At 38.5% G+C, this 21,748-nt stretch overlaps 1 protein-coding gene and 1 pseudogene across 3 annotated transcripts in view; one reads left to right on the top strand and one right to left on the bottom strand.

The window, feature by feature from the left end:
* ttc37 (tetratricopeptide repeat domain 37) overlaps nt 1-21,748 on the top strand; it is a 59,269-nt gene that overhangs the window by 14,621 nt on the left and 22,900 nt on the right. For all 3 annotated transcript variants that reach the window (XM_087136675.1, XM_022231259.2, XM_087136674.1), the window contains exons 6-24: nt 1,276-1,359; nt 1,834-1,951; nt 2,686-2,826; nt 3,139-3,240; nt 3,924-4,060; nt 11,190-11,285; nt 13,117-13,220; nt 14,651-14,777; nt 15,910-15,989; nt 16,149-16,248; nt 16,738-16,862; nt 17,053-17,088; nt 18,067-18,151; nt 18,398-18,429; nt 18,749-18,849; nt 19,195-19,297; nt 19,784-19,876; nt 20,530-20,616; nt 21,316-21,445. In XM_087136675.1, the coding sequence (XP_086992801.1) occupies nt 1,276-1,359; nt 1,834-1,951; nt 2,686-2,826; nt 3,139-3,240; nt 3,924-4,060; nt 11,190-11,285; nt 13,117-13,220; nt 14,651-14,777; nt 15,910-15,989; nt 16,149-16,248; nt 16,738-16,862; nt 17,053-17,088; nt 18,067-18,151; nt 18,398-18,429; nt 18,749-18,849; nt 19,195-19,297; nt 19,784-19,876; nt 20,530-20,616; nt 21,316-21,445 (1,881 nt within the window). The remainder of the gene's footprint in view (nt 1-1,275; nt 1,360-1,833; nt 1,952-2,685; nt 2,827-3,138; nt 3,241-3,923; nt 4,061-11,189; nt 11,286-13,116; nt 13,221-14,650; nt 14,778-15,909; nt 15,990-16,148; nt 16,249-16,737; nt 16,863-17,052; nt 17,089-18,066; nt 18,152-18,397; nt 18,430-18,748; nt 18,850-19,194; nt 19,298-19,783; nt 19,877-20,529; nt 20,617-21,315; nt 21,446-21,748) is intronic.
* LOC110977281 (uncharacterized) lies at nt 5,175-8,837 on the bottom strand (annotated as a pseudogene).

Genomic DNA, 21,748 nt, shown 5'->3' with positions numbered 1-21,748 from the left:
CTCACTGTGCTCCTTGCAATGACATTTTGTATAACCAACACTTTTTGCACTCGTTCATGGGCAGATACAGAACAAGATTTTCGGGGGGGAAGACTTATTATTTGGGGCGCCAAAAATGGGAAATTATTTAGAAGGGGAGGACAGCCCATGTTTGTCCCCGTCCCTGGATTCACCCTTGCTCTTGTGAGGATGTGTTTAGTGGAATGACATCGAGATCAGCCTACTGGTTGTCCAGTCTTTGTAACTAGTAATAGGGTGCATAGACCCCATGCACTCACTCCAGCAGTTTTTAAGTGAACAAGGAAGTCATCAACACTCATTTACTGTTAATTGTCCCAATTTTTCCCCGTTTAGTGAATATTCCTCGTATATGTAAGCATTTGGTTGGCTTGCTGGGCTCCTTTCCATTGTCTTGCAAATGGGAATAAAGTGGAAGCACATGTAGCATTATTTTTTGAACAGCATTTTTTTTTGTCATGCCAAAGGAGCTCTTTCATCCAGATTTAAAGCACGATAGTTCTACGTATTCACTGCACAGTGACCAGACCTCTTTGCCTTAGTAGTCTTGACTTTTCCAAATTCTTTGGAATTTAGGGTCAGTGGGGAACATGTGTAGGCTCACACCATCACTTGCAGTTCTTCTGTAGCAACACACCTCGTTGACATGGCTGAAAACCCATGCTTTTTTATTTAGAATCTGACGACAATATCAAACAACTTTTGTAAAGACCCATGCACATAAGCATACATGACACAGCTTTTGCCTCGTCCTCCCCCCCCCAGCACAGCCAGCTGATGCCTTTGTTTACATCATATCCCTTGTGAAGATTTATATTAATGAAGGTAAAAATCCACGGGCAGAGTGGCTTTCCAAACTTTTCCAAATTGTAATTTTCCTACTTCTCTTGGAGACCAATCATCAAGACATATTCTTTACATTATAATTTATTGTTTTATACAGAAATAATGCAAATAAATTTTGGATTTTTGCCCTGCCCGACATGTATTTTAATACTCTATACTCAGTGTATGCACCCCCGAAGACTTGTGTAAAAAACCACAAGTGTACTCGGTTGGGACTCTAACCAACGACCTCCTGCTCCGTTTTTTTTACAAGCCTTTGGGGGCATACACTGAGTATACAGTGCTAAAATACACGTTGGGCAGGGCAAAAAATCCAAAATTAATTTACATCTCCCCGTTGCAAATCTTCCCTTGAAATAGAAATAATGCAATAAAACCTTTTACATGTTTCCCTTAATTCATGATTCATAGTTGGAGAGAGCTTACAAGACCATCTTGAAATCTGGGGAAGACAAACAGCAACACTTCTGCAGTTACATCAAGTTCTTAACTAAGGTGCATTTTCTTAACATATTTCAGGAGAATTCCTTGCCTTTTCCTCCTTTATCCGTAACCCTCTCAGGTCCTTCAAAATCCAGTTGCAGGTTGGGAAAGATTCTGTTAGACTGAGGAAGGTAGACTCTAGTTTCTGTTATTCTACATGGGGCTTGATGCATCCCTCAAATTGAATTAACCAGGAGTGCATGAACAACTGAAAACTTTGGAGATTTTCCAGAAAGTTACTAGCGAAAACCATAGGTCCAGTAACGTGTATAGTCACTGTGTTATCCAATGTAACATTTGACCTCTTCCTACACTGGAAGGAAAAGAAGGAAGAAATATAAAAGAAGAAATATACATGCATATGAAAAAATTCCTTAGTGGATTTTCATTCCCCCCAAAAATCATTGAATCAAAGGGGGTTTTCTTTTAAGTTTTCCTTCGTCATGGAATATTACTGGTTAGGGTGCTTTCTTTTCTTTGCATCAGCGTAATGATATCGGTGACGAACTTGTTAAGACTGAATGCCTCAAGATGCACGAGTTATTTCCCTCTGATCCATATCCTTTGACAATCCTGGCAGGGATTTATCTGCAACATTCCCCAGGTGAGTACGCTGACTGAAAACAAGAGACTTAAAGGGGTCCATGATGTGAATTTTAGCTGGGTATATGTTTGATGTAATTTGTTGCTTCTCTTAAATGGCACAAACTATTTGAAACCCCTGTTTTGGTTGCTGTCATTGAAAAGTGCATTTTTGAAGACATTAAAAATTTCTTTGTTTTTCCTGATGAAATGAGGGTGCTGTTGCCGTGATGTCATTACAGGAAGACATTCTTCACTTCTGGGGCTTATTGTTCAAATTATAAACCCCAAGTTTGCTTGTCAAAAATATTGTGAGAAATGTGGGCTTAGTAGACTACAATCAGGAACTAACTCAATGAAGTAAAATAAAAAATTATGACAGCAAAATTGCAAAAAGTCTGGTGATTTTCAGTGCAGACATATCCATGGCATTGGGCATTCTGCCATGAGTGATATCAAACATTTGCTCAAAAATGTGCAATTTTTACATTAACGTGAAAATAAAAAGTACCATAAAAATAAAGGAATGTCCCTAAAGTGGCACAACAAGGTTTAATTGGATGCAAAGGGGTATCTATGAGAACTGCAATGAAACAATTACATTAGGGCTTTGAGATCATGATCTCTGATAACGAGCAAATCAGGACTGGGTCAATTTTTGGAACCACTAATGGGATATCATGGGGAGTTAAAATTGCTAAATCTGTTCAGTCACACCAGTGTTGATATGACAGTTGTCCACATTTTGTTCTGTAGAATGCCTTGATCAAGTAGCAGTTTCTGTGTATGATAAACTACAAACCCTGGATGATGCGTCCACTGTAGCATTACTTGGAATAGGACAAGCTAGCCTGGCTAAAAAGGACTACCTGCTTGCAAGGGACAGGCTGCAACAAGGTATGAACACCAACAGAAAATATACAAATCCTGATATCTCAAAGTGATTTCTGCAAAGGTTGATATTCTCTAATATCAATATTTGAATGATGTTTTTAAGAAAGGTGCTTTTCTGTTGGAGCTACCAATGCACAGGCAGCTGAAGCATTCTCCCACATATCCAACTGGTCCCAATTGCATAGCATTACTAAGCATAAGATTTTTCATGCAGTAATAATGGAATAATTCTATGGAGATTATACTTCTCTGAAAGTATCATTGATGTCATCATGACACCCATAGAAGTTACCCGGCCACTGATCAATATTTCAGGTCTTAAGGGAAGCAGAAAGAGTGTGCATGGTTGGCTGTATCTTGCAAGGGCCCAACTTGGTCTCCATGACAACCAGGCATCAGTAGAATCTACTCATGAAGGTGAGGAGATACATATTTCAGATGAATCACTACAGCCTGTTTGTGTGCAGGGATGTGGTATTTGAGCAGTGACCCCAGCACTGGTTCGCTTCATCGATGAGGTGGGTTCTGGTGTCAGTGAACCAGTGACAGATAACTGATCAAGATTCAGATCTGTGTGGTACATACAGGCCCATAGATACTGACCTGAGGTAATGACAGAGAAGTTCTGACAAGTTGATATTATAACCCTTACTTACCCTCTAATATGTCATTAACTCCCATGATGCAAGACACCATGTTAGGAATACTCCACTGAAGGAGTGCATTCCAGTTGTATAATACTTTAAGTACAGATATACAGTAAAATCTTGATAAGTCGAAGCTCAGAGAATGGACGAAAAGTTCGAGTTATCCGACGTTCGAGTTATCGAAAGTTACACGCTTCAGTGCACATGCAACTTTACTGGCTAACGGGAGTTGGCCTACAAGCTGAGTCGAACACAAAGTGGATTTTAGGCTATCCCTATTGTGCAAGTTTTCCTCAAACATCATCATTAAACATGTTTTTATGTGGTACATTGACAGACTGAGAAATGTTTCAATTTTGTAGAAAATGAGGTTGATTTCCTGGTTTGTTGTATTTTGGCATCATGGTACATTTTGGTTCCCTTATTATTTTATATCCTGTTTAATGCACCAAGGTATGAAAGCATTAACTGGTAACAAGAAGCTGGCAGCTTCTCGTCTCAAGAGGGAGCTTCTAATGGTTCAAGCTGATGCTCTCCTGGATGCAGGAACTCTGACTCAGACGCAGAAAGCTCTGCAGATCTATGAAAAAGTGAGTAAGTCTCTAAGTAAATTTGTGTGCCAGAAACTTTGGAATGATTTCATATTTAGACCTTGCCTTCTTGGAGATGAGGTCACAAAGAGAGTTACATGTACTCTGTTGTCAACTTGTTAACTACAACTCAAGTTGCCAATTTTTTGACTCAAGATTTTCCTTTGAAAAAAATGACTTGGACTTGACCAGGGAGAAAATGGCTATTGACATCCCTTGAACAAATTTGACTCATTTACATAATCAGCTTTAATTGAAATTCGTAAACACTTCAGACAGTTTCCTTATTCAACAAGGGGCAACGTGACCATGTATTCACATTTGATAATGCCTGCTGCAATTTGATAATGCCCACTACATAAAAACGTGCTGGCACCTGGATACTAGACAGTAAATCCATTCTTATTGGTCAAGAGAGTGTGCACGCTGCAGCACACAGAACTTGCCATATGCACCAAGTCCATATAAGGAGATTATTCTGGACTTCTTGCTCAAGGAATATACCATAAAATGGGCACGGTTGTTTGGGAAAATGAAGTAAAATTCTTGCACAAAATCCTGGGAACTTTCTTAAATACTGACTTCTTTTGACTCTCTGACTAAAACGGTTTTCGTGAATAGGAATAGATAGTTTAAGTTAATCTAAAATGGCTCAGGAGACTGAACGCTGATAATGCCCGAGCCGCAGTTGAGGGCATTATCAGCATTCGGCAGGCATTATAAGCATAAGGACATTAACTTCTTTGTGCAAAGCAAATCTGTTTATGTTCTATCCATGTTGTTTTGGGATTTTATGATGTGAAAAATTTGGTAAACAGGTCCAACTTGTTTTAGAAAATATAATTGGTCACACTTACATAGGACATTAGGAAAAGTGTACAAGCACTGTCAATTATAAGTCTGACAGGTTTGAGAAAGTCACTTAGGACTTCTGTTTGGCCTTAATATTAACTTATTAACTGGACCCATAGACATTACATTATCAGAGATATGGTAGTCTCCTAAATAAATATTCAATCATGGTCAACGTAGGAGGCACAAGTTTTAATAGTAAAACATTTCCTGGATGTCAAAAACAAAACAGAAGTCAAAGTTTGTCTGCAGCTAGTTGAAGTACGATTTCGTAGTTCAAAAAGAAAACAAGGAACATTTTACTCACAAAAGTATTTTGATACTGCCATCAGCTCACATGATGAAATTTATGGGTTAATGAGGCTAAATCCCTTACACAGGAACACTCAACAACTAATCATAGCAATAACAGTGATAAGAATCTTAATTGTCTTCTTCGGTTTTTCCAAAAGGTTCTTTTAGAACTGACCCATAATGACACGTATACATATATCTACCTTTGAATTCAAAATGATATATCAATGAAGCTGAGGTGCCCAACATCTAAATGCACTATGAGTAAATAAGCACTATGCCGTAAATAATGTAAACCTGTGCACATATGCGTTGCAGATGTACATGTACATGTATTGTGCTGAGGCTTTTTAGTGTGTGAATGGATCAAACTACTTGAGATTGTATTTACATGTGTATGTTATACGCATATGTTGCGATTGCATGTTGCATTCAGACTTGGGAAATTAGGATGGATGAGACATTTAATCAATGCTGTTATTCTTACAAAAATTCTTTGTACAAATATGTAGAAATTGCATATTTTAAAGTACAGTTGTATACTAGTAGATACATGTAGGGGTACAAGTATATATCCCAAATTTGTTTCCAAACACAAAATTAAATTATAACATGTAAGTGTAAGGTTAAGCAAGGAATTACTGCTATTTTTGCTCATAAAACAAGTAAATTCTGGCTTTTCCGCAATTTCGTTTTTACTTTTTCCACCCCAAGGCAAACAGCACTAACTCCACAAGCAGTAACTAAATCTCTACGCACTTCATGTAGGATGAAAACAACTTTAGCTACGTTATTAAAATTGACGGAAAAGTGTGACATTTTCAAGTTATATACACTACTCTTGTGTTGCTTACTGTCCCTATGGGATTTGGCTAAAGTTCACAGAGGTATCACCTATAGGTAGTGTCAGATTTTGCCTTTAGATGTACATTTGCCTTATTGCTTTTAAACGGGGTCATGTTTCATTTAATGCTTGTTATATACATGTACATGTACAATGTACACCGTAGGTTCATGAGATTTTGTAATGAATTTTTCTTTTGTTTTTGACAGCAAGCCATTTATCAGCCACTGATAGGCAACAAAACATGACGTGACATAGAATCATGTATGGTGCAACCTGCAATTAGGAAAGTACCAACAAACCATGAAGTACGGTACATGTACATGTAAATTTACATGGAAAATACAAAATAGTATTTGCACACTGAAAAAGATGTTTGTTGAACTCCTTACTATTATTCTGTAGCTTAATCCAGCGTTATTTTGAAACCGTATACCAGGGTTTGGGGTATTTAGAGCAAGCGGATTACCACCGGGGACAAAAGCTCTCCACCACTGCAGCGATGAGCCACACAGCATCGCTGCATGCTAATCTGGCCCCTATTGAAAAGAGGTCAGCAGTGCACTGAGCCAGGTTCGTAAACAAAAGACAGTTGTATAACACCGCACAATCTGGGCTCTATTTACAAGGCTGCAGGCCTGGCTGAAATATTCGGGCATCAATGAAGGTCACCTGTCAACTTAGGGTAGTGCTTGAAGATTACTCTGTGTGGCTATAAACGACTGTTAAATGGAATGATGAATTGTTGAAGGATTTTGAAAACGGAAAAAATGATAGTCATGCCGGCCCAGCATCCTCAACGTTGAAAAATGCGCCGGCACGAAGTGGTTAAAAGTCTTGCATGGTACAGTTTCACTAGTACAGTTTATGAATAGATGTTTGGTACTACAAAATCAGAAAATGCAATTTAGTAAAGATAAAGATGTGCAGAAGCACATCTCGTCTTGCACTTATCAGAGCATTTATGCAAGAATGACATTAGATGCTAATGGACAATAGGACAATTCCACACCAACTGTGACATGATTGCCAAAGTTTCAAATTGATTTTAAAGTTTGTGTTCACTATTGCTAGTCAGGGGGTACACCTTAATGAATCCGAGGGGGATATCAAGGCAATACCATATGGAAAACTATAAGTAATAAAACAATTCTTAACATTTGTTGTTTTACATGTACATGTATATTTCTATACAGGCAACGTCCGTAATACAAAATGTAATGTCCATAAAAGTCTTAATAAACAAAATTGGACTTTACAAGGGTACTTTTTTCTAACTGTCAATTCAAGCCCTGGACAGAATGGACTCGGGCCAACTGCAACATAGGAGAGTATGTATAAAAAGCTACAGGAAGCAACTTCACAGAGTTTTCTTAAATGTACCCGAGGTCAAAAAGCCATGTCACAATGGCGTTAATGTTTGTAAGATTCGTTTCTCTCACTTGTAGGTAATGAATTAGTGAAGCTAGAACAAAGTTTAACAGTTGAATATAGGCCACTGGTATAAAAGCAAACAAACTGTTTTTTCCACCAAGTGTAGTTGAAACTTCGAAATTCCATAAGCGTAAAATCCGTAACAATGGAATTGCCCAATAGTAAAGTTTAATCTGCAAATATTATTATTATTTGGAAGGAGTAGGTTTTTCTTTTTTTTGAAGTATTTCCATGGAAAAGCGAAAGCTGTAAATTAAGATTATTAACATATCCTTGTTTATACTGGATACCTCAGGTATTGCTGATTTGCAAGCGTTGCTCATACATTTTTTGATAGAATGGCATGCTGAACTGGACACATCGCTCAATATCCATGGTGATTTTAGATTCTTTAGGGCTTGTGGTAGCCTGTTTGGTCAACTCTGTTTTGTGGAAACCAGTGCTGTTGCGGAAGTTTTCATAGCTTGGTGCATACTGGATGATCTTTTTGAATGTCGTGCCCACAGTCCAAGTTTCCACAACATCTGTCCCTTTTTTCCATGTCAAGAGAGAATCAGAGTATGGGATTCCCAGCTTGGTGCACAGTGCTGACATTATGGCTGCTGGGTTTTGGACAAGGTCGTCTGCATCTATGATGACTGGATTGCTATCTAACTGATTCTCCTTAACGTATTGGTACAATTCATAGCCCTCCTGAAAGGATTTCCCAGGAGGCAACAGATGTGGAGGTTGGTGGTCAAAGACAAACTCATCCAGAGATGCTGGAACCTGACTTGGAATTCTGGTATGGCTGTCAGGACCTCATAGGTCAGTTTCTTCCAGGAAGGAAAGACTTTGCTTGGGTGCCGCAACAAGAAGACATGATGATAACCCTCCGGCAGACTGTCGTACCTGTGGTTCAAGCAGTAGACAATCTCCTTGGAGATGATGATCTCTTTGTCAGGATAATCTTGCTGAAGGGTCTCCTTTATCCAGTTGTATGTGCAGATTGAGCTGGGGAAGGCGTATCCTTTGTCAGTGTGTATGGGGTCCTGCGTTGGCTCATTATATGGAGTCTCCTCTTCGATCGGGGTCTGGTTCAATCTGTCTGGTCCCAACAGAAATGCTATGCTGTACAATTCATCAAATACCTTGGTATTTGGTAGGCTGCTCATGCATTTGAGGAGAGCTGTAGAGCATGTGCGTGGTGATGACCAAATGATGATTTTAACTGGTTTGCCCATGTTCAAGCTTGTGCAGTTTGAGAGAGTGATGAAATTTTACTCTGCTTTCGTGAGGGAAGTGTTATGTGGTAGTGGAGTTGACTTGTGCAAGGGCAGTTGTGTCTCTGTTGAGACACAGGTACACACATGTACAATATATGCGTTGTTCAAAGATAAAAGATGTGTGTCCTTTGACCTTCATGCTCACTGCGTACAAATGTATAGTGCTGGTATACAGGTGATTTGTTACTGAGGGAAATATTCTATTGGAGTCACGTATCTTTCTTATCCTTTTACCCTTATTCAAGGCCTTCAGGGCTTTTATGCTGTACAAATAGTGAACAATACCCTGACATCAACTCAGGACATGGTGCTAGTGTAATTGTTTGTTGAAGGCTATGCTGTACAGTTTGACTATTGGCTTAATGATATATCTCTGTTGCCCTCTTTGCCCTTATTCAAGGCCCTCAGGGATTTAGGGTGTGCAATTAGTGAACACCAACATAACAACTCCAGCAAATTAAAGAGGCCATGAGGTGGATTTTACCCACTTTTTGTACAACTTGGTGTAGTTTTCCTCTGGAATGTATGAAAATGTTTGACATTGTTTTGGGGTTAAGTAAATATTTAAAAAGTGAACTTATAAAAAAAGATTTTAAATTTTTGATGTTTCCAGACAACTGAGGAAGTTATTGCTCTGATGTGATTGGTAGAAGACACTATTCAGTACATATTTTCCTATGAAATTGTGGACCAATATATATATACTCTTTAGAAACACTTCTGAGAAAGGGTTGCTTTTTGTTTTATCACCATGTGCTTACATGTACTTAACAATAAATAACGATAGAGAGAAATCACAAAAAACAAGAAATCTTGGACAGCATATATCTCTTTTTTGGTATATTTCATAGTCAAGTTTGACAACAAGTGTTCTTATATTTTAGTGGTGTGGATGTCTGCTCAATACAACTGAGATGTGTTCAAATATATGTACATGTACATGTGTGTAAATGGCATTTTTCTCATAGCTTCTTGAATTGCCCTGCACAAGCTAAGACTGCATTTTTTTTCAACAACATGTGGCGTATTTGTCATTTAATTGACTTAGTAAACAGGAGTACTTGAGAACTGAAACGGAGTTTACTCATTCATGGTGTACTCGATACACTGAATATACATGTACATGTATGCATTGTGGTCCTAGCACTTGTGGGGCTTTTGGTTTTTAGTTTGGTGTTGTTTGTTTTTTATTGTTTTTTAATTAACACGCTAAATAAAGGCTCCCCTTTAGCTAATGAATGACAGTGGTACAGTAGGCATGTGTGACTCAGGTCATGTGCATTTGAATAGTGCTGTGCACAACTACATGTACATTCTACTGATACATAAGGACATTTAATTTGTGTAGGGCATGTGAGAGTTGTACCATGCAGTTTTTTCTAAAGTAAATAGACTATTTCTATTTACTGCCCTCATTGGTCGGTTCTTAGAACTCGGGAAGATGCCACTTTTCATAAACTGAGTTAAACACTTTGCTCAAATATCCAAATGCACATGATGGTGTTGCTTGGGTGTGGGCGGTGACTTCCGCTACTGAGCAGTCATTGGTTACATACCTGCCTAAGTACATGATGTGAGTGACATTCACTGACCTACATGAATTGTCTATGAAAAACTCAGCTTCATCTCCTGTACAATTAGTTTCTGTTTGAGCAGTGTTGGTACCTACAAAGACCCATCTTTTTAGTGAGGTGGTTATAAGCTGACAGGGCCGCAATCCACCAGAGGTACATGCATTGCTAAAATAGCTATGTTGTCAGCATACTGTTCAGCCTTCTGTGATGTACAGGGTGAAAAGTAGATCACCATCATAGCGAAATCTGACCTTTACACTGTATATGGTTGATCTTCTTGTAAGCAAACCAAAGTAACACAGCTGTGTACGTACATGTATTTTACAGTGTTGGTGCCAGCTTTCATTCTTGCTGGACACCTCTGTTACACTCTGACAAGACAGTTTGAATTTATCTTTGACAATGAGCCCTGTGCACATATTGTTACATCACTTTTTGATGAGTAACTTTAGGCGAGGCTTTGATGAAGCCCACAAAAGCTACATGTACTATGTATGCAAATTTTTTGCTGCTCTCTGGTCTTCTCTGGTAATTGTCCAAGTTAAAGATTCCATTCACAGAACTTCTGCTACTGTGATACCCAGACTGAGCTTCAGGATATATTTTCTCCCCTGCTAGATGTTAGAGTTTCTGCAAGATGAAGTCAACGAAGACTTTACCAACAGCACTAAAGAAGTGAAGCATTTCAAGAAATTCAACAAATCATAACGTCATCCATGAAAAACAGTAGCAAAACACAACTTTTATAAAGTGTTGGTGTGCATTGGAGGTGCTTATCTAGAGACCTTAGTATAAAACACAGTGTGTGTAACATTGTAACTTGTCAAAATGTTATTATTACTATTGGTATTTTGGTCATATTGCAGCTACTTGAACAAACAGAAGATTCACTCCAGCTTGGTATAACCTGCGGATTATGTACGTCACTTCTGATCCTTGGGAATACAGAGAAGGCAGATGAGGTAGAAATATGTTGTAATATGGAATAGTGTCCCCCTTTATCGCTCAGATTGATACTGCTGATCTCCGTGATTTTGTCATTATTAGGCCTGTGAACACAGAAAGCAGCACAAAGCAGTATTAATACATGTATATCGCAACAGAGGGCTTTTTGACAGTGGTTCCACTTTTAAAAATAATGCCCTGGTCATAATGCTAATCTGTACCCAATTTCATGCTTGTACGTTAGAAACCCACAATTCTCTACCAATTTGGCTGTTACCTTCATAACAATTTATAAGAAGCAAATGGCTTATACCTGGTAATAACTACATGTATGTGCTAATAATCCCCATGATACCTGTACTGTGCGTATTTGCAATGTGCCATGTGTACAGTATGTGCTGCTTGACCAGAATGCTTGCAAAATCATTACATGGTATTTTGAAGGAAAAAAGCTGATACTTGTTAGTGCTGTGGCTTATCACTGCATTATGCAATATACACACAATTCATGTCTGTCCATGTTTTATATTAAATCTGCTTACATATGTACCATAGTTCCATACATGAACAGGCCCTGAGATTGGCAACATATACATGTGTACATGAACATAGTCATACATGTGTGTGAAATAAAAGATTATCAAACACTCAGAAGCATTGCAATTAAAGACAAATAGAGGAAGGACACAGAAGGAGTTGTAACTCTGGCACTTCAAAGTGTTCAATGATCATCGCCGCCGAGTCTGACAAATAATACAAAATATTCCAAAAATGCCTGATTACTGCCTGCATTTTAGCCAGACAAGCGGGGCCAGTAATATCCTAGCGATACTTGAAGTGTTTTGCTTGCAATTAAATACAAATTAGACTTAGAAATAGAGAGAGAAAAATCCCTGATATTAGACCTATTTTTGCCATCCTGAATAAACTTTTTAAATTTTAATAAACTGTTCCATTATCCATGTAAAAATTTGTAATTTTGTTCTCCTCCCTCCAATACATCAGTTTTCAAAGACTTGGTACGAATTTGGCAAAGACTGGCCAACAAAATGTTGTCTGCTACTGGAAAGCTAAGTTCATAAGGAACAGTGTTTGCTATTTCATCACAGGGAGTGATCATGGAAAGCTAAGTTCATAAGGAACAGTGTTTGCTATTTCATCACAGGGAGTGATCATGGAATCTCGTCAAATCATGTTTTGTATAAATGCCATAATAGAAATGATTCAAACAAAACACAACATCTTGTAAACAATGGGTCTATTTATTCCCAAAATAACTCCAGAATCAAGCGTTCATTAAGGGCAATGACTGCACAGGTACATTTGGGTACACGGTGTAATAAAAGCAACTGCACAAGCAGTAAGTTTGATGTTGTCATCATGAGATCATATCAAGCACCAACAAATGTATGAATATTCAATTTCCTATAACTCAGTACACAAAGTTTTGTGGCAGTGATCATCGGGTACAAAGAGGATTTGTGATTATGAAACAGATGGTACACAGCAAGCGCTCACTGCACTCTTGCTATGGACATAATGGGCATGCCAGAAAATGGTCATTGGCCAGATGTTATTGCCCCGGCAGTTCAAACTCCTGTGTCCTTCCTCTATGATTCAATTAAGTCATTCCTATCACCACCCATATGCACATGCTTGAGGCAAAAAACATCTTTGGATGAAGTACTTGTAAAAACTCTGCTAACTGGATTAGTTTGTATTTTGTAGTCCTTGTGTTGTGTAGTCCTTATCCTGTGTCATTCCTCTTTAGAGGAGCAGATGTGAATGCAGCAAATGTAGGTATCGTTTGATATCAATATTCTTTGATTGCTTCTTTTTGCTTTTCAGATTTATAAAAGAGCACTTCTCATTGATGCTAATGATAGTAGGGTGATAGCACTCCAAGGCCAGATCTTCATCAACCAAAAACAACTTGATAAAGCAGAGCAGAGGTGAATGGATTTGTAGACCTTGTCAATGGTTGAATTTGATAAAAGTAAACCTGGTAAAAAGGACAAAGAAGGTTGATGAACAATGTACGGTAGCCTTCTATTGTCAATTTCTTGCTAGTTGTGCAAGAAGTGAGAATAGCATGGTATGCATTCCACATGGAGTCAATCTAACATGATGTGAATGTCAGTGGCACAATACCAAATGGGGCAAATCACTTCCCAATAGGAGACTTTGAGGCACTTGGTGGCGACAAACATACCGGTCCGTTTACCCAGTTCTAAGCATGCGCAATACCTTGAAAAAGGACCGGTATGTCTGCTGCCACCAGCGTCTCAAAGTCTCCCATTCACATACAGGTGATGAAAACCTCCAGATCAAATCCTGTTGTCACATCCATGATTTAGTGTTGGATTGTTAACTTTCATAGTTGTGAATGTGAGAATGTGAATTTTGCAGATGTGACTTTGTTAATTCCACGTGTATCTATCATCAGAGATTTACATGTGTACATGTATTCAGAGAAGAAAGGGAAGGATTGATTCGAACTGATGGTATAACTATGCTGTTTATTTACTACTCAATTGACTTTGGCACTTTTAAAAAGGCAGAAACATCTACTTGACACTTGTTAACCCTAACCCCCAGGCCCTTTTTGCTAGGGACCCTCCTCGATCCTCCAATTTGGGGGGGTGAAGAAATTGGATTTTCCCCCAATCCTCTGAAATCCTCCAAATTTCTTGAAAATGTTATTTGGAGGTGTGCCTACTGCCTCAATCCTTCAAAATCCTCCAGCAATTCCTGTCATTATGTTGAGGCAGAGCAAATGGCATTCTTGAGCAGTGCAATTGATTCAAAAGAAATATTGGGCTGAAGTTATGCATGACTGAGCAAGAACAATACAAGGTCTAACCCACGACCTTCATGCATGCCATCCTTTACAATTAGGCAAGTGCTTTTGCCATTCACCCTCAATCCTCCAAAATCCTCCAAAACTGCCCAAAGGATTTTGGAGGATTGAGGAGGGTTAGGCTTAACCATGATTGACTAGCACTGAGTAACCACATATTGACCAATTCCATTGATTGCTTGAGATTTGAATTGGTCCCACCCAAATTTCCTTTCTAGACAGGTGAGCAACTTTTCCGAGGATCAGCTAATTTCCTCATATTTCACGTAACACTCATGTCACTGAAAATTGAAAAACACTGTACAAAATCTTGTTCAAATTGGTATTTCCTCATCTTTTGTCAAAGTCCAAGTTGCATGCCTCTCTAGGGTATGTCTTTGCCAGTATTGATATTTCCAGATACATTGCGCAACAAACTTCATGAATTTTGTCTGATGTGATGTTAAGAATATAGTGGAGATTCCCAAAGCAGCTCAGGTATATTAATATCAAAGCTCTCAATGGGAATTTTGCCTCAATCAGGTTTATACAGGCACTAGAAGGAGCGCCTGACTGTGGACTGTTTCATTTATGGCTGGGGAAGGTGTACTGGCAGATGGGAAGACAAACAAGAACTGATAGGTCTAAGATGCTTGCATCATTGTTGAAGGTAACAGGAACCATTCATATGGTAGCATGATATAATGCATTGGCCTCAAAGAGACCAGCATGTGGCATTTCTTAGCATCCTACATGTTAGTTAACAGTTTTCATTGCTTACATGTGCTACACATGCAAGTTCTGATATAAGACACATCAGTTTCACTGTGGATACAAAAACATGTACAAATATTTCAACTTGAACATGGGTAATTCCAGAAATTAGGGGTCAATTTTTTTCGTTTCCCTTTCACATCTGATGTATGATTTAAGTAAGTTCAGAATTCATTTTCTAATTTCTAAGAGTGATGAATTCATGCAAATTACCTGCCAAAGAAATACTAATAGTTTGAAATCAATTCTAGTGATATTTCCATGTCAAATAACAAAGGTCAGATGTAACAGGGACACAAAAATGTCACACTTTTGTATCCCCAATTTCTGGAATTACCAACGTGCATTTCAAATTGTTCAAAAATTGTAAAAACTTATGCAAAGCTTTTTCAGTAAACAGTTTGAAAAATGACCTCTCTGTGGTGATTTCTGTGTAACATTTGTTGGCCCCTTTGTTTAATATAATTTTAAGATTTGTTTGTCTCTTATTTCTCTCCCGACCCTTTTCTTTCGTTATTTCTTAACATATCAAACCGTCTGTCAGTGCAGTTTTTATACTAGACCCTTGAAAATGCACCTTGGTGTTCCAGTTACCCTTATTTTCAAATTAGTTTCGCTATATTAAAAAAGTATTTTGGTTCCTCTTTGGTTTGAGTGCTGATGCAAATTTCCATATTCAAAAGTAATACTGTGATGCAAGTCCAGGGAGGAAACCTCATTGTTGCTTTGGTTGATCCACAAAACTGCTGGAATTTTCAGAAAATTTTCTTTTCGTTTTTGATTTACTGTTGTGTGAAGCACATGGCAATATCCCAACAGGCAACCCTTTCTCAGAATTTTTATCAGTTTATCCCCTGGACTGTTTAATCAGAGATTGGGTTTTCAATTGTCTGAGTTTATATTTGATTATAGTTTTCAAACATTTTATATTCTCATGTATTATATTGCTTGCTTTCCATGTTAAAGTGTGTTTAATATTGTTCAAGTTATTTATTTTGTAATATGACTGTGTTTCTCTGTTCATCTAGGCAGCGAAATTGGACCCATACTATTCAGACACGTTTCTTTACCTGGGACATTTCTACTGGCAAGTTGCTGGAGATAAAAGGTACCCGACTTTTCAAGATCAACTTTCCTCAAAATGTTTGCATGTAGTGGCAGTAGAGTGGAAGTTTTTCCATAGATACTTTTATTCTTGACACTGGCCTTATCTGATAACTTCCTGATGCTATTTTGAATGAATTTATCTTGTTTTCTGTGCTACCAGTAAAGGGAGAAAATGTTACCAGAAATCCTATGAGTTGAACCCCCAGAATGAAGTAGCAGCCGCAGCTCTTGGGGATGCTTGCATTGAGCTTGGAGAAGAGGTAAAGACATACATTACCAAGATAAAAGGCATTGTGTAATAGGTTTATAGAATGTCCAGAGGTTATGTTGATGTTTGAACTCCTACACGTAATGGGGGGGGTAGTCATGCTGATATCATGTGACACATAAAATTCTAAACTGTTGAATATGGATGATATACAATACAGTGTGCCCCCAAGAGCAAAAGTCTATTATTCTGTTGTTGCAACCATACTCTCTTTGTACAAGGCCTTTAGATTTGATGTGTTGGATGGAAATAGTCGAAGATTGCATTTTTACTTAAAATAAAGAGGGCTGAAAATAAATATTGTGTTAATGTTCCATACATAAGCAGTGTCATACAAATGATTTTGTGTAGGCAGGGTGCTGACTCTTCAAGGCAAGGTGCACTACATTGCAAATTGCTCTTATCAGCATAATAGGTTGGGCTTATTGAAACATCCATTAACGACTGAGTTAAGACTAGGTTGCCTTTTGTCTTATTGTAGGATGCAGCCCTGCAGCTGTATAGAAACGTGACTAAAGCTGCTGCAGCAGGGACAGCCAAATGGGCATGGTTGAGGCTGGGGTTGTATTACCACAAACAGGGCAGCTGCAACGATGCTGTGGCAAGGTACGTTAACTCTTAAAAAGATACAACAGATATTGCTTAAGAAAGAACCATTATGTAAGTCCAACACAGTGATCTGTTGTGAATACAAAGGATAACCCTACTTGGGTTTTTTCCTGAAAATCTGAATTACTTTAGCCTATCTTATGTAGTAACTTTTTAAATTTTGTTGTTGATGTTTTCATTTTTGCAGCTTTCAAGCAGCACTAAGAGCTGATCCTAAAGACAGGTATGTGGGTTCCTGGAAAATACCAGAGGTTTTGAAGTCTTTGTAATAATGACAGAGTACTCAGGTTGTCACTTTCAGCCAAGGCAGTTCAGTGCAGATTTTTAGTGCAAGAAATTTGTTGAATATGTAACAAAGGCATTAACTGCATATTTTGGTTGGAGAGTTTGATGTCTTTATTGTCAGACAGTTTTGCACAACTACTGTGTTGCATTATAGGAGACAATGAGCCCCAAGCTGGACCAAGAGAGGGTGCAATTTTCCTAGCAACAGAAGCTTCTTTGGTGGGAACTGCACTTCACTGGTTCACAAATGACTATGCAATGTACATGTTACAGTTGCGTTGCTACCAGCAAAATGAACATTCCTCACCAACATAGCTCTTTTCAATTAATAAGGGGGTGCCATAAGGGGGCTCTCAAGGCAGATAAAATAGGATTATTAAGACACCCTATGCACCCTCCTTGGACACTCATCCTACGGCATAACCATGCTCATATTGATAATATCATATAAAAGTTGTGTTACACCTTGTATACTCTGTTATAAGTTTAAGAATTGTAACCTTTATTTGTTAACAGAAATCTCAAATATATAATTTCCCTGACTATTGCTCTTCATTATGCTATGTGTAACTGAACTCAGTGCCTGTAAAACTGTTTGTCAGAGTAGAGGGGGATACATTGTGTGGACATCAGAAGTCCCCAGAACATCTTCGAACCCTTTATTACAGGTTCACACAAGCTTCGTAAAACCAGCTCACTGGTACAGATGATTGTGGCACAACCGATGTTTATCCAATGTTTAACTCAAAGCATCTTCGAGTGGTCGCCATACAGTGGGAGTGTGGCTGAGGTATCTGTCATCTTTAATTGTTATCATTGAGGGGATTTTAGTGCACAGAGCTAATTGAAGGTTCCAGTTGTTTGAAATACATTGATGTTCCAAATTCAAGTATAATGCCGTTGTTTTTTGCTGTAGGCATATCTGGGAGTGTTTGGGAGATGCATACATGAGTAGAGGCAGCTACACAGCTGCCTTAAAAGCTTTCTCCAGAGGTGTAGAGGTATACACGTTGTTCTTTTTCTGTTGTATTAGAGGGACATGGGATATTAGAAGATTTTTTTACTTGGAATTTTTGAAGTGGACTTTTGTATCCAAGTTGCTTCAAATGTTCATCTTTGCTTTGTCATTTAAGGACATTTAGGGGCTTTTGCATTGTAAAACAGGCTTGTGGATTTGTGTAGTTTAAGGTTAAGTCACTTGTTTGGACGAACTTAAGTAACGCTTATGAATTCCTTTATTTGAACAGCTGGACCCCAATGCCAAATACTGCTTATTTCAGTAAGTACTGCTGTTGATCTGGTCATCTGCCATTAATAGTAGGTATTTTCTGTGGTATTTGTTAAATGTTATACTGAGTGAATCTGAAAATATTTTCACTGAACATTTGTTTCAGAAATTTCTGAGCCTAAAGAAACTGACCTCTGGAATCTCACTCGTTCTTACATGTTTCTGTGTGATTGTCTAGTGTAGTCAGAATAAAAGATATCATTGGTTTTTACATAGATGTTATTTTCATACCTGTAGCAAAGAGCTCATGGTGCAGCTTTTTCTTGTAAGCCTTGATGAAATCCGATTTTTTTTTCAATTTTGTTTGCAGAATTGCTGCCATCAAGCAGACACTTGAGGCCTATGCAGAAGCTGTGACTGAGTACCAAGTCATCTTGGATAGTGACCCAGACTATATTCCTGCCCTTAAAGGTAGGAACTCTCACTGCCATATCTAAATCAACAAACCTCAATGCTCCCATGAAAGAAATGGCTAGCCAGTTCAAGCTGGAGCATGACTAAATAGGGAGTTATGTATAGGGAGGGTGTTCAGGGGTTCAAATGCAGCAGCTGGTTTAAGAAGTTCATTGAGGTAGACCTTGTGTTGCAGATGAGTTTTACTGCACATGGCTGGACATTGCAGCAAATATCGCTTCACCCTGGGGCCTTAGAGTGTTGCAAAAGACAATGACTGCCTGTACTGCAGACTTCTCATGCTATTTTGCCTTGTGGTCCTCATCCAGAACTGTCCTTTGAAACAGTTATTTTTGTTTTTAGGTCAGGGAGAGACCTATGTCCGTCTAGCCCGATCCTCTCTGCATCAATACTTCAATGGCAGGGTTGTGGACTACATCAAATTAGCCATCCAGGTCTTGGCTCGGTGAGGATGTGATTGTGGATTATTGTTCGGCAGTGTGGTTAGCATACACTGGTAATAGTGCAGGGGATCAGGTTAATGGATGTGCTTTGCACATGAGTATGTTAAACACTAAAGCTCTGCTAGCTAAGCAAAAGTAGTTTTTTTCTGCCAAATTGCATTGTGATATACTGCTTGAGACTTAGTCTAAGCTCAGTTTTGCTTAAGGTTTAAATTCACTTCTGATTACAGCAGAAATTAAACCTTGGAACTTTTTGAAGTGAAGCGTTATGGCATAGCCCCAGAATTGTAATGTGTCTCAATCGATACCATTTGATGTTAAACATTAATGCTGCAAACTGATTCTGGCTTGAAAAATTGTTGCACATATGGTAGGTTAAGAATTTTGTTGTACATAGTACTTCATCTAACCCTGCCCAGTTCCCTGTGTATGAATTACTAAGCTTCAGTGTCTAGAGTGATTCAAGACTACCTTTCCATATTGTTCAGAGCTGCCTCCTTGCGTCCTGATCTGAGCTGTGTCTGGAAGCTTCTAGGTGATGCCTGTACAATGCTGCATCCCCTCAGTGATAAACTGATCAGGTTGGTGTCTTCATAACCTCCTGGTGGAGATGTATGAATGTGTGACAGAGGAATGCACACCAGTGTGGGTGCATAATGTCAAATAACAGTCAGGTGACCACAGTGCTCCATTCATTCCAGTATAGTGTATACCCAGAATATGTAGTTTGGCATGTTCTGATGCTACAGCCAAGTACATGTAGGTCTGATGATTTCCTGTAAATGTCTGTGTGAAAAGAAATCCAGAATTCCATTTCAATCACAACAAAACCTTCCTGCTTGTAATTAAATTTGCCATGTAGTTGACGTCCACTGAACGTGACAAGTGTTTTTCATTAAACCACAAAATGCACATAAATCCTCCAAAAACTGCACAAATTGTACACAGAATTACTAGAATCCCATCTCTCTTTTAACATGCAGTTTAGTATTTTCTCCAGAAAGTAAGAATTCCTTTCCCAAAGAACACAAAGTTTTTGACCTTCCCAAAGATATCCAGTACAGTGTGGTTGGGCTCCTGAAATGGATATGACATGGAAAGCAGCTGACGGTTGACTCGTCATACTCGGAAATTAACTGAAACTTTCATTTTGTATTTCAAGCACTTAAGGGTGCCATTATTCACAAGGCCCTTTGTTTTCACTGCCAAACATTACATTGTTTTGTCTTTACAGTGTGCAGGTACCAACTAATTTATTGGACCATTCATTCCATGGGGAGGCTTCTCAGAACAAGAAGCAGTTACTGTGCATTGGAGCCAGGTACAAAATTGTATAAATACAGACTTGGTGAAAAAAAAAAGCTATCACTCCTGTTATTACCAGTGTATCATATATGTATGACAATTTTTTTTGATAAAAACTTGGTGAGTCTCCAGCCATTCCTGATCTTTCAAGAGAAAGTTGTATCAATTTATTCAAGGCCTGCCTTATTCAGACAGTACTTTCCTAAGGACAGCTACTTTGGAGATAATAACCTATATATGAATTTTTAATAAATGTGCAAAGTGTTTAGTATCATGCTTTTTTTCTCAGTTGTGTCATAATCTGCCTTGATCTGAATAAGTCCACCTGATCTCAAGGTCATTAGATTTCCGCCTCCAGCTATTCAAACACTGAGGGTCTTGTTTGAGCAGCTTCAACCATATTCAACTACAAACTGTAACTGAATGCATGCTGATCTATGATAGTTGACCAGTCTATTCAACTATTCAGTGGGTCTAGGTTGGCTATAACACGTCACAGTGGATGACAGAGGGTTAGTACCTTTAGTTGCCTTGATGGGGTTTAACCATAGTTCGTTTGAAGATGCTGTTACGTTAATATTCACAGGTGTAAGATGTGTCATAAATTAACCTCTAGTTAACTAATCATCCTTGATCACCTTTGAATGCTGTGGTCATTTCTTATTTAGCTGAGTTCTGTTGACTAATCCAATGCCATGGTTTTTCTCTCTGGTAGGTGTTACGGTCGAGCCTTGCATCTACAGAGCAGCTGTGCTTCTCTGTGGCATGATCTGGGTCGCAACTATTACTACCAGTCACTCAGTGACTTAACCAACTCAGCACAGCTGGCTGTCAAGGCTCTGCAGGTATTTGCAGCATCTGTTTTTTTTTATCACTTACTCTCATCAGATACAGGTATCATCTAGTACCATCTCCAGGTTAAACCTTTTCTACTTTTTCTCTGGAATGTTTACAGTTGCCCAATCTTTGTAACAATTTTAAAGCTTGCATTAAATAAATTGATGGCCCTCTAAAGCCTGGTTTCCATATGGTCGTTTGTAACGCAGACAGAACGCAAGACATGAAGATGCAGACAAGAATGGAAGAGACGGTGTGCATGACATCATTCCACCTAAAAATTGAAACAAAATGACATCCGAAACTCTGTG

This window comes from Acanthaster planci, linkage group LG05 (genome assembly GCF_054643075.1).
Source record: "Acanthaster planci isolate LZ-2023a linkage group LG05, COTS_SCS, whole genome shotgun sequence".
Lineage (NCBI taxonomy): Eukaryota > Metazoa > Echinodermata > Asteroidea > Valvatida > Acanthasteridae > Acanthaster > Acanthaster planci.
Note: the sequence above shows the minus strand (reverse complement) of the source record. Positions and strands in the feature narration are given on the sequence as shown.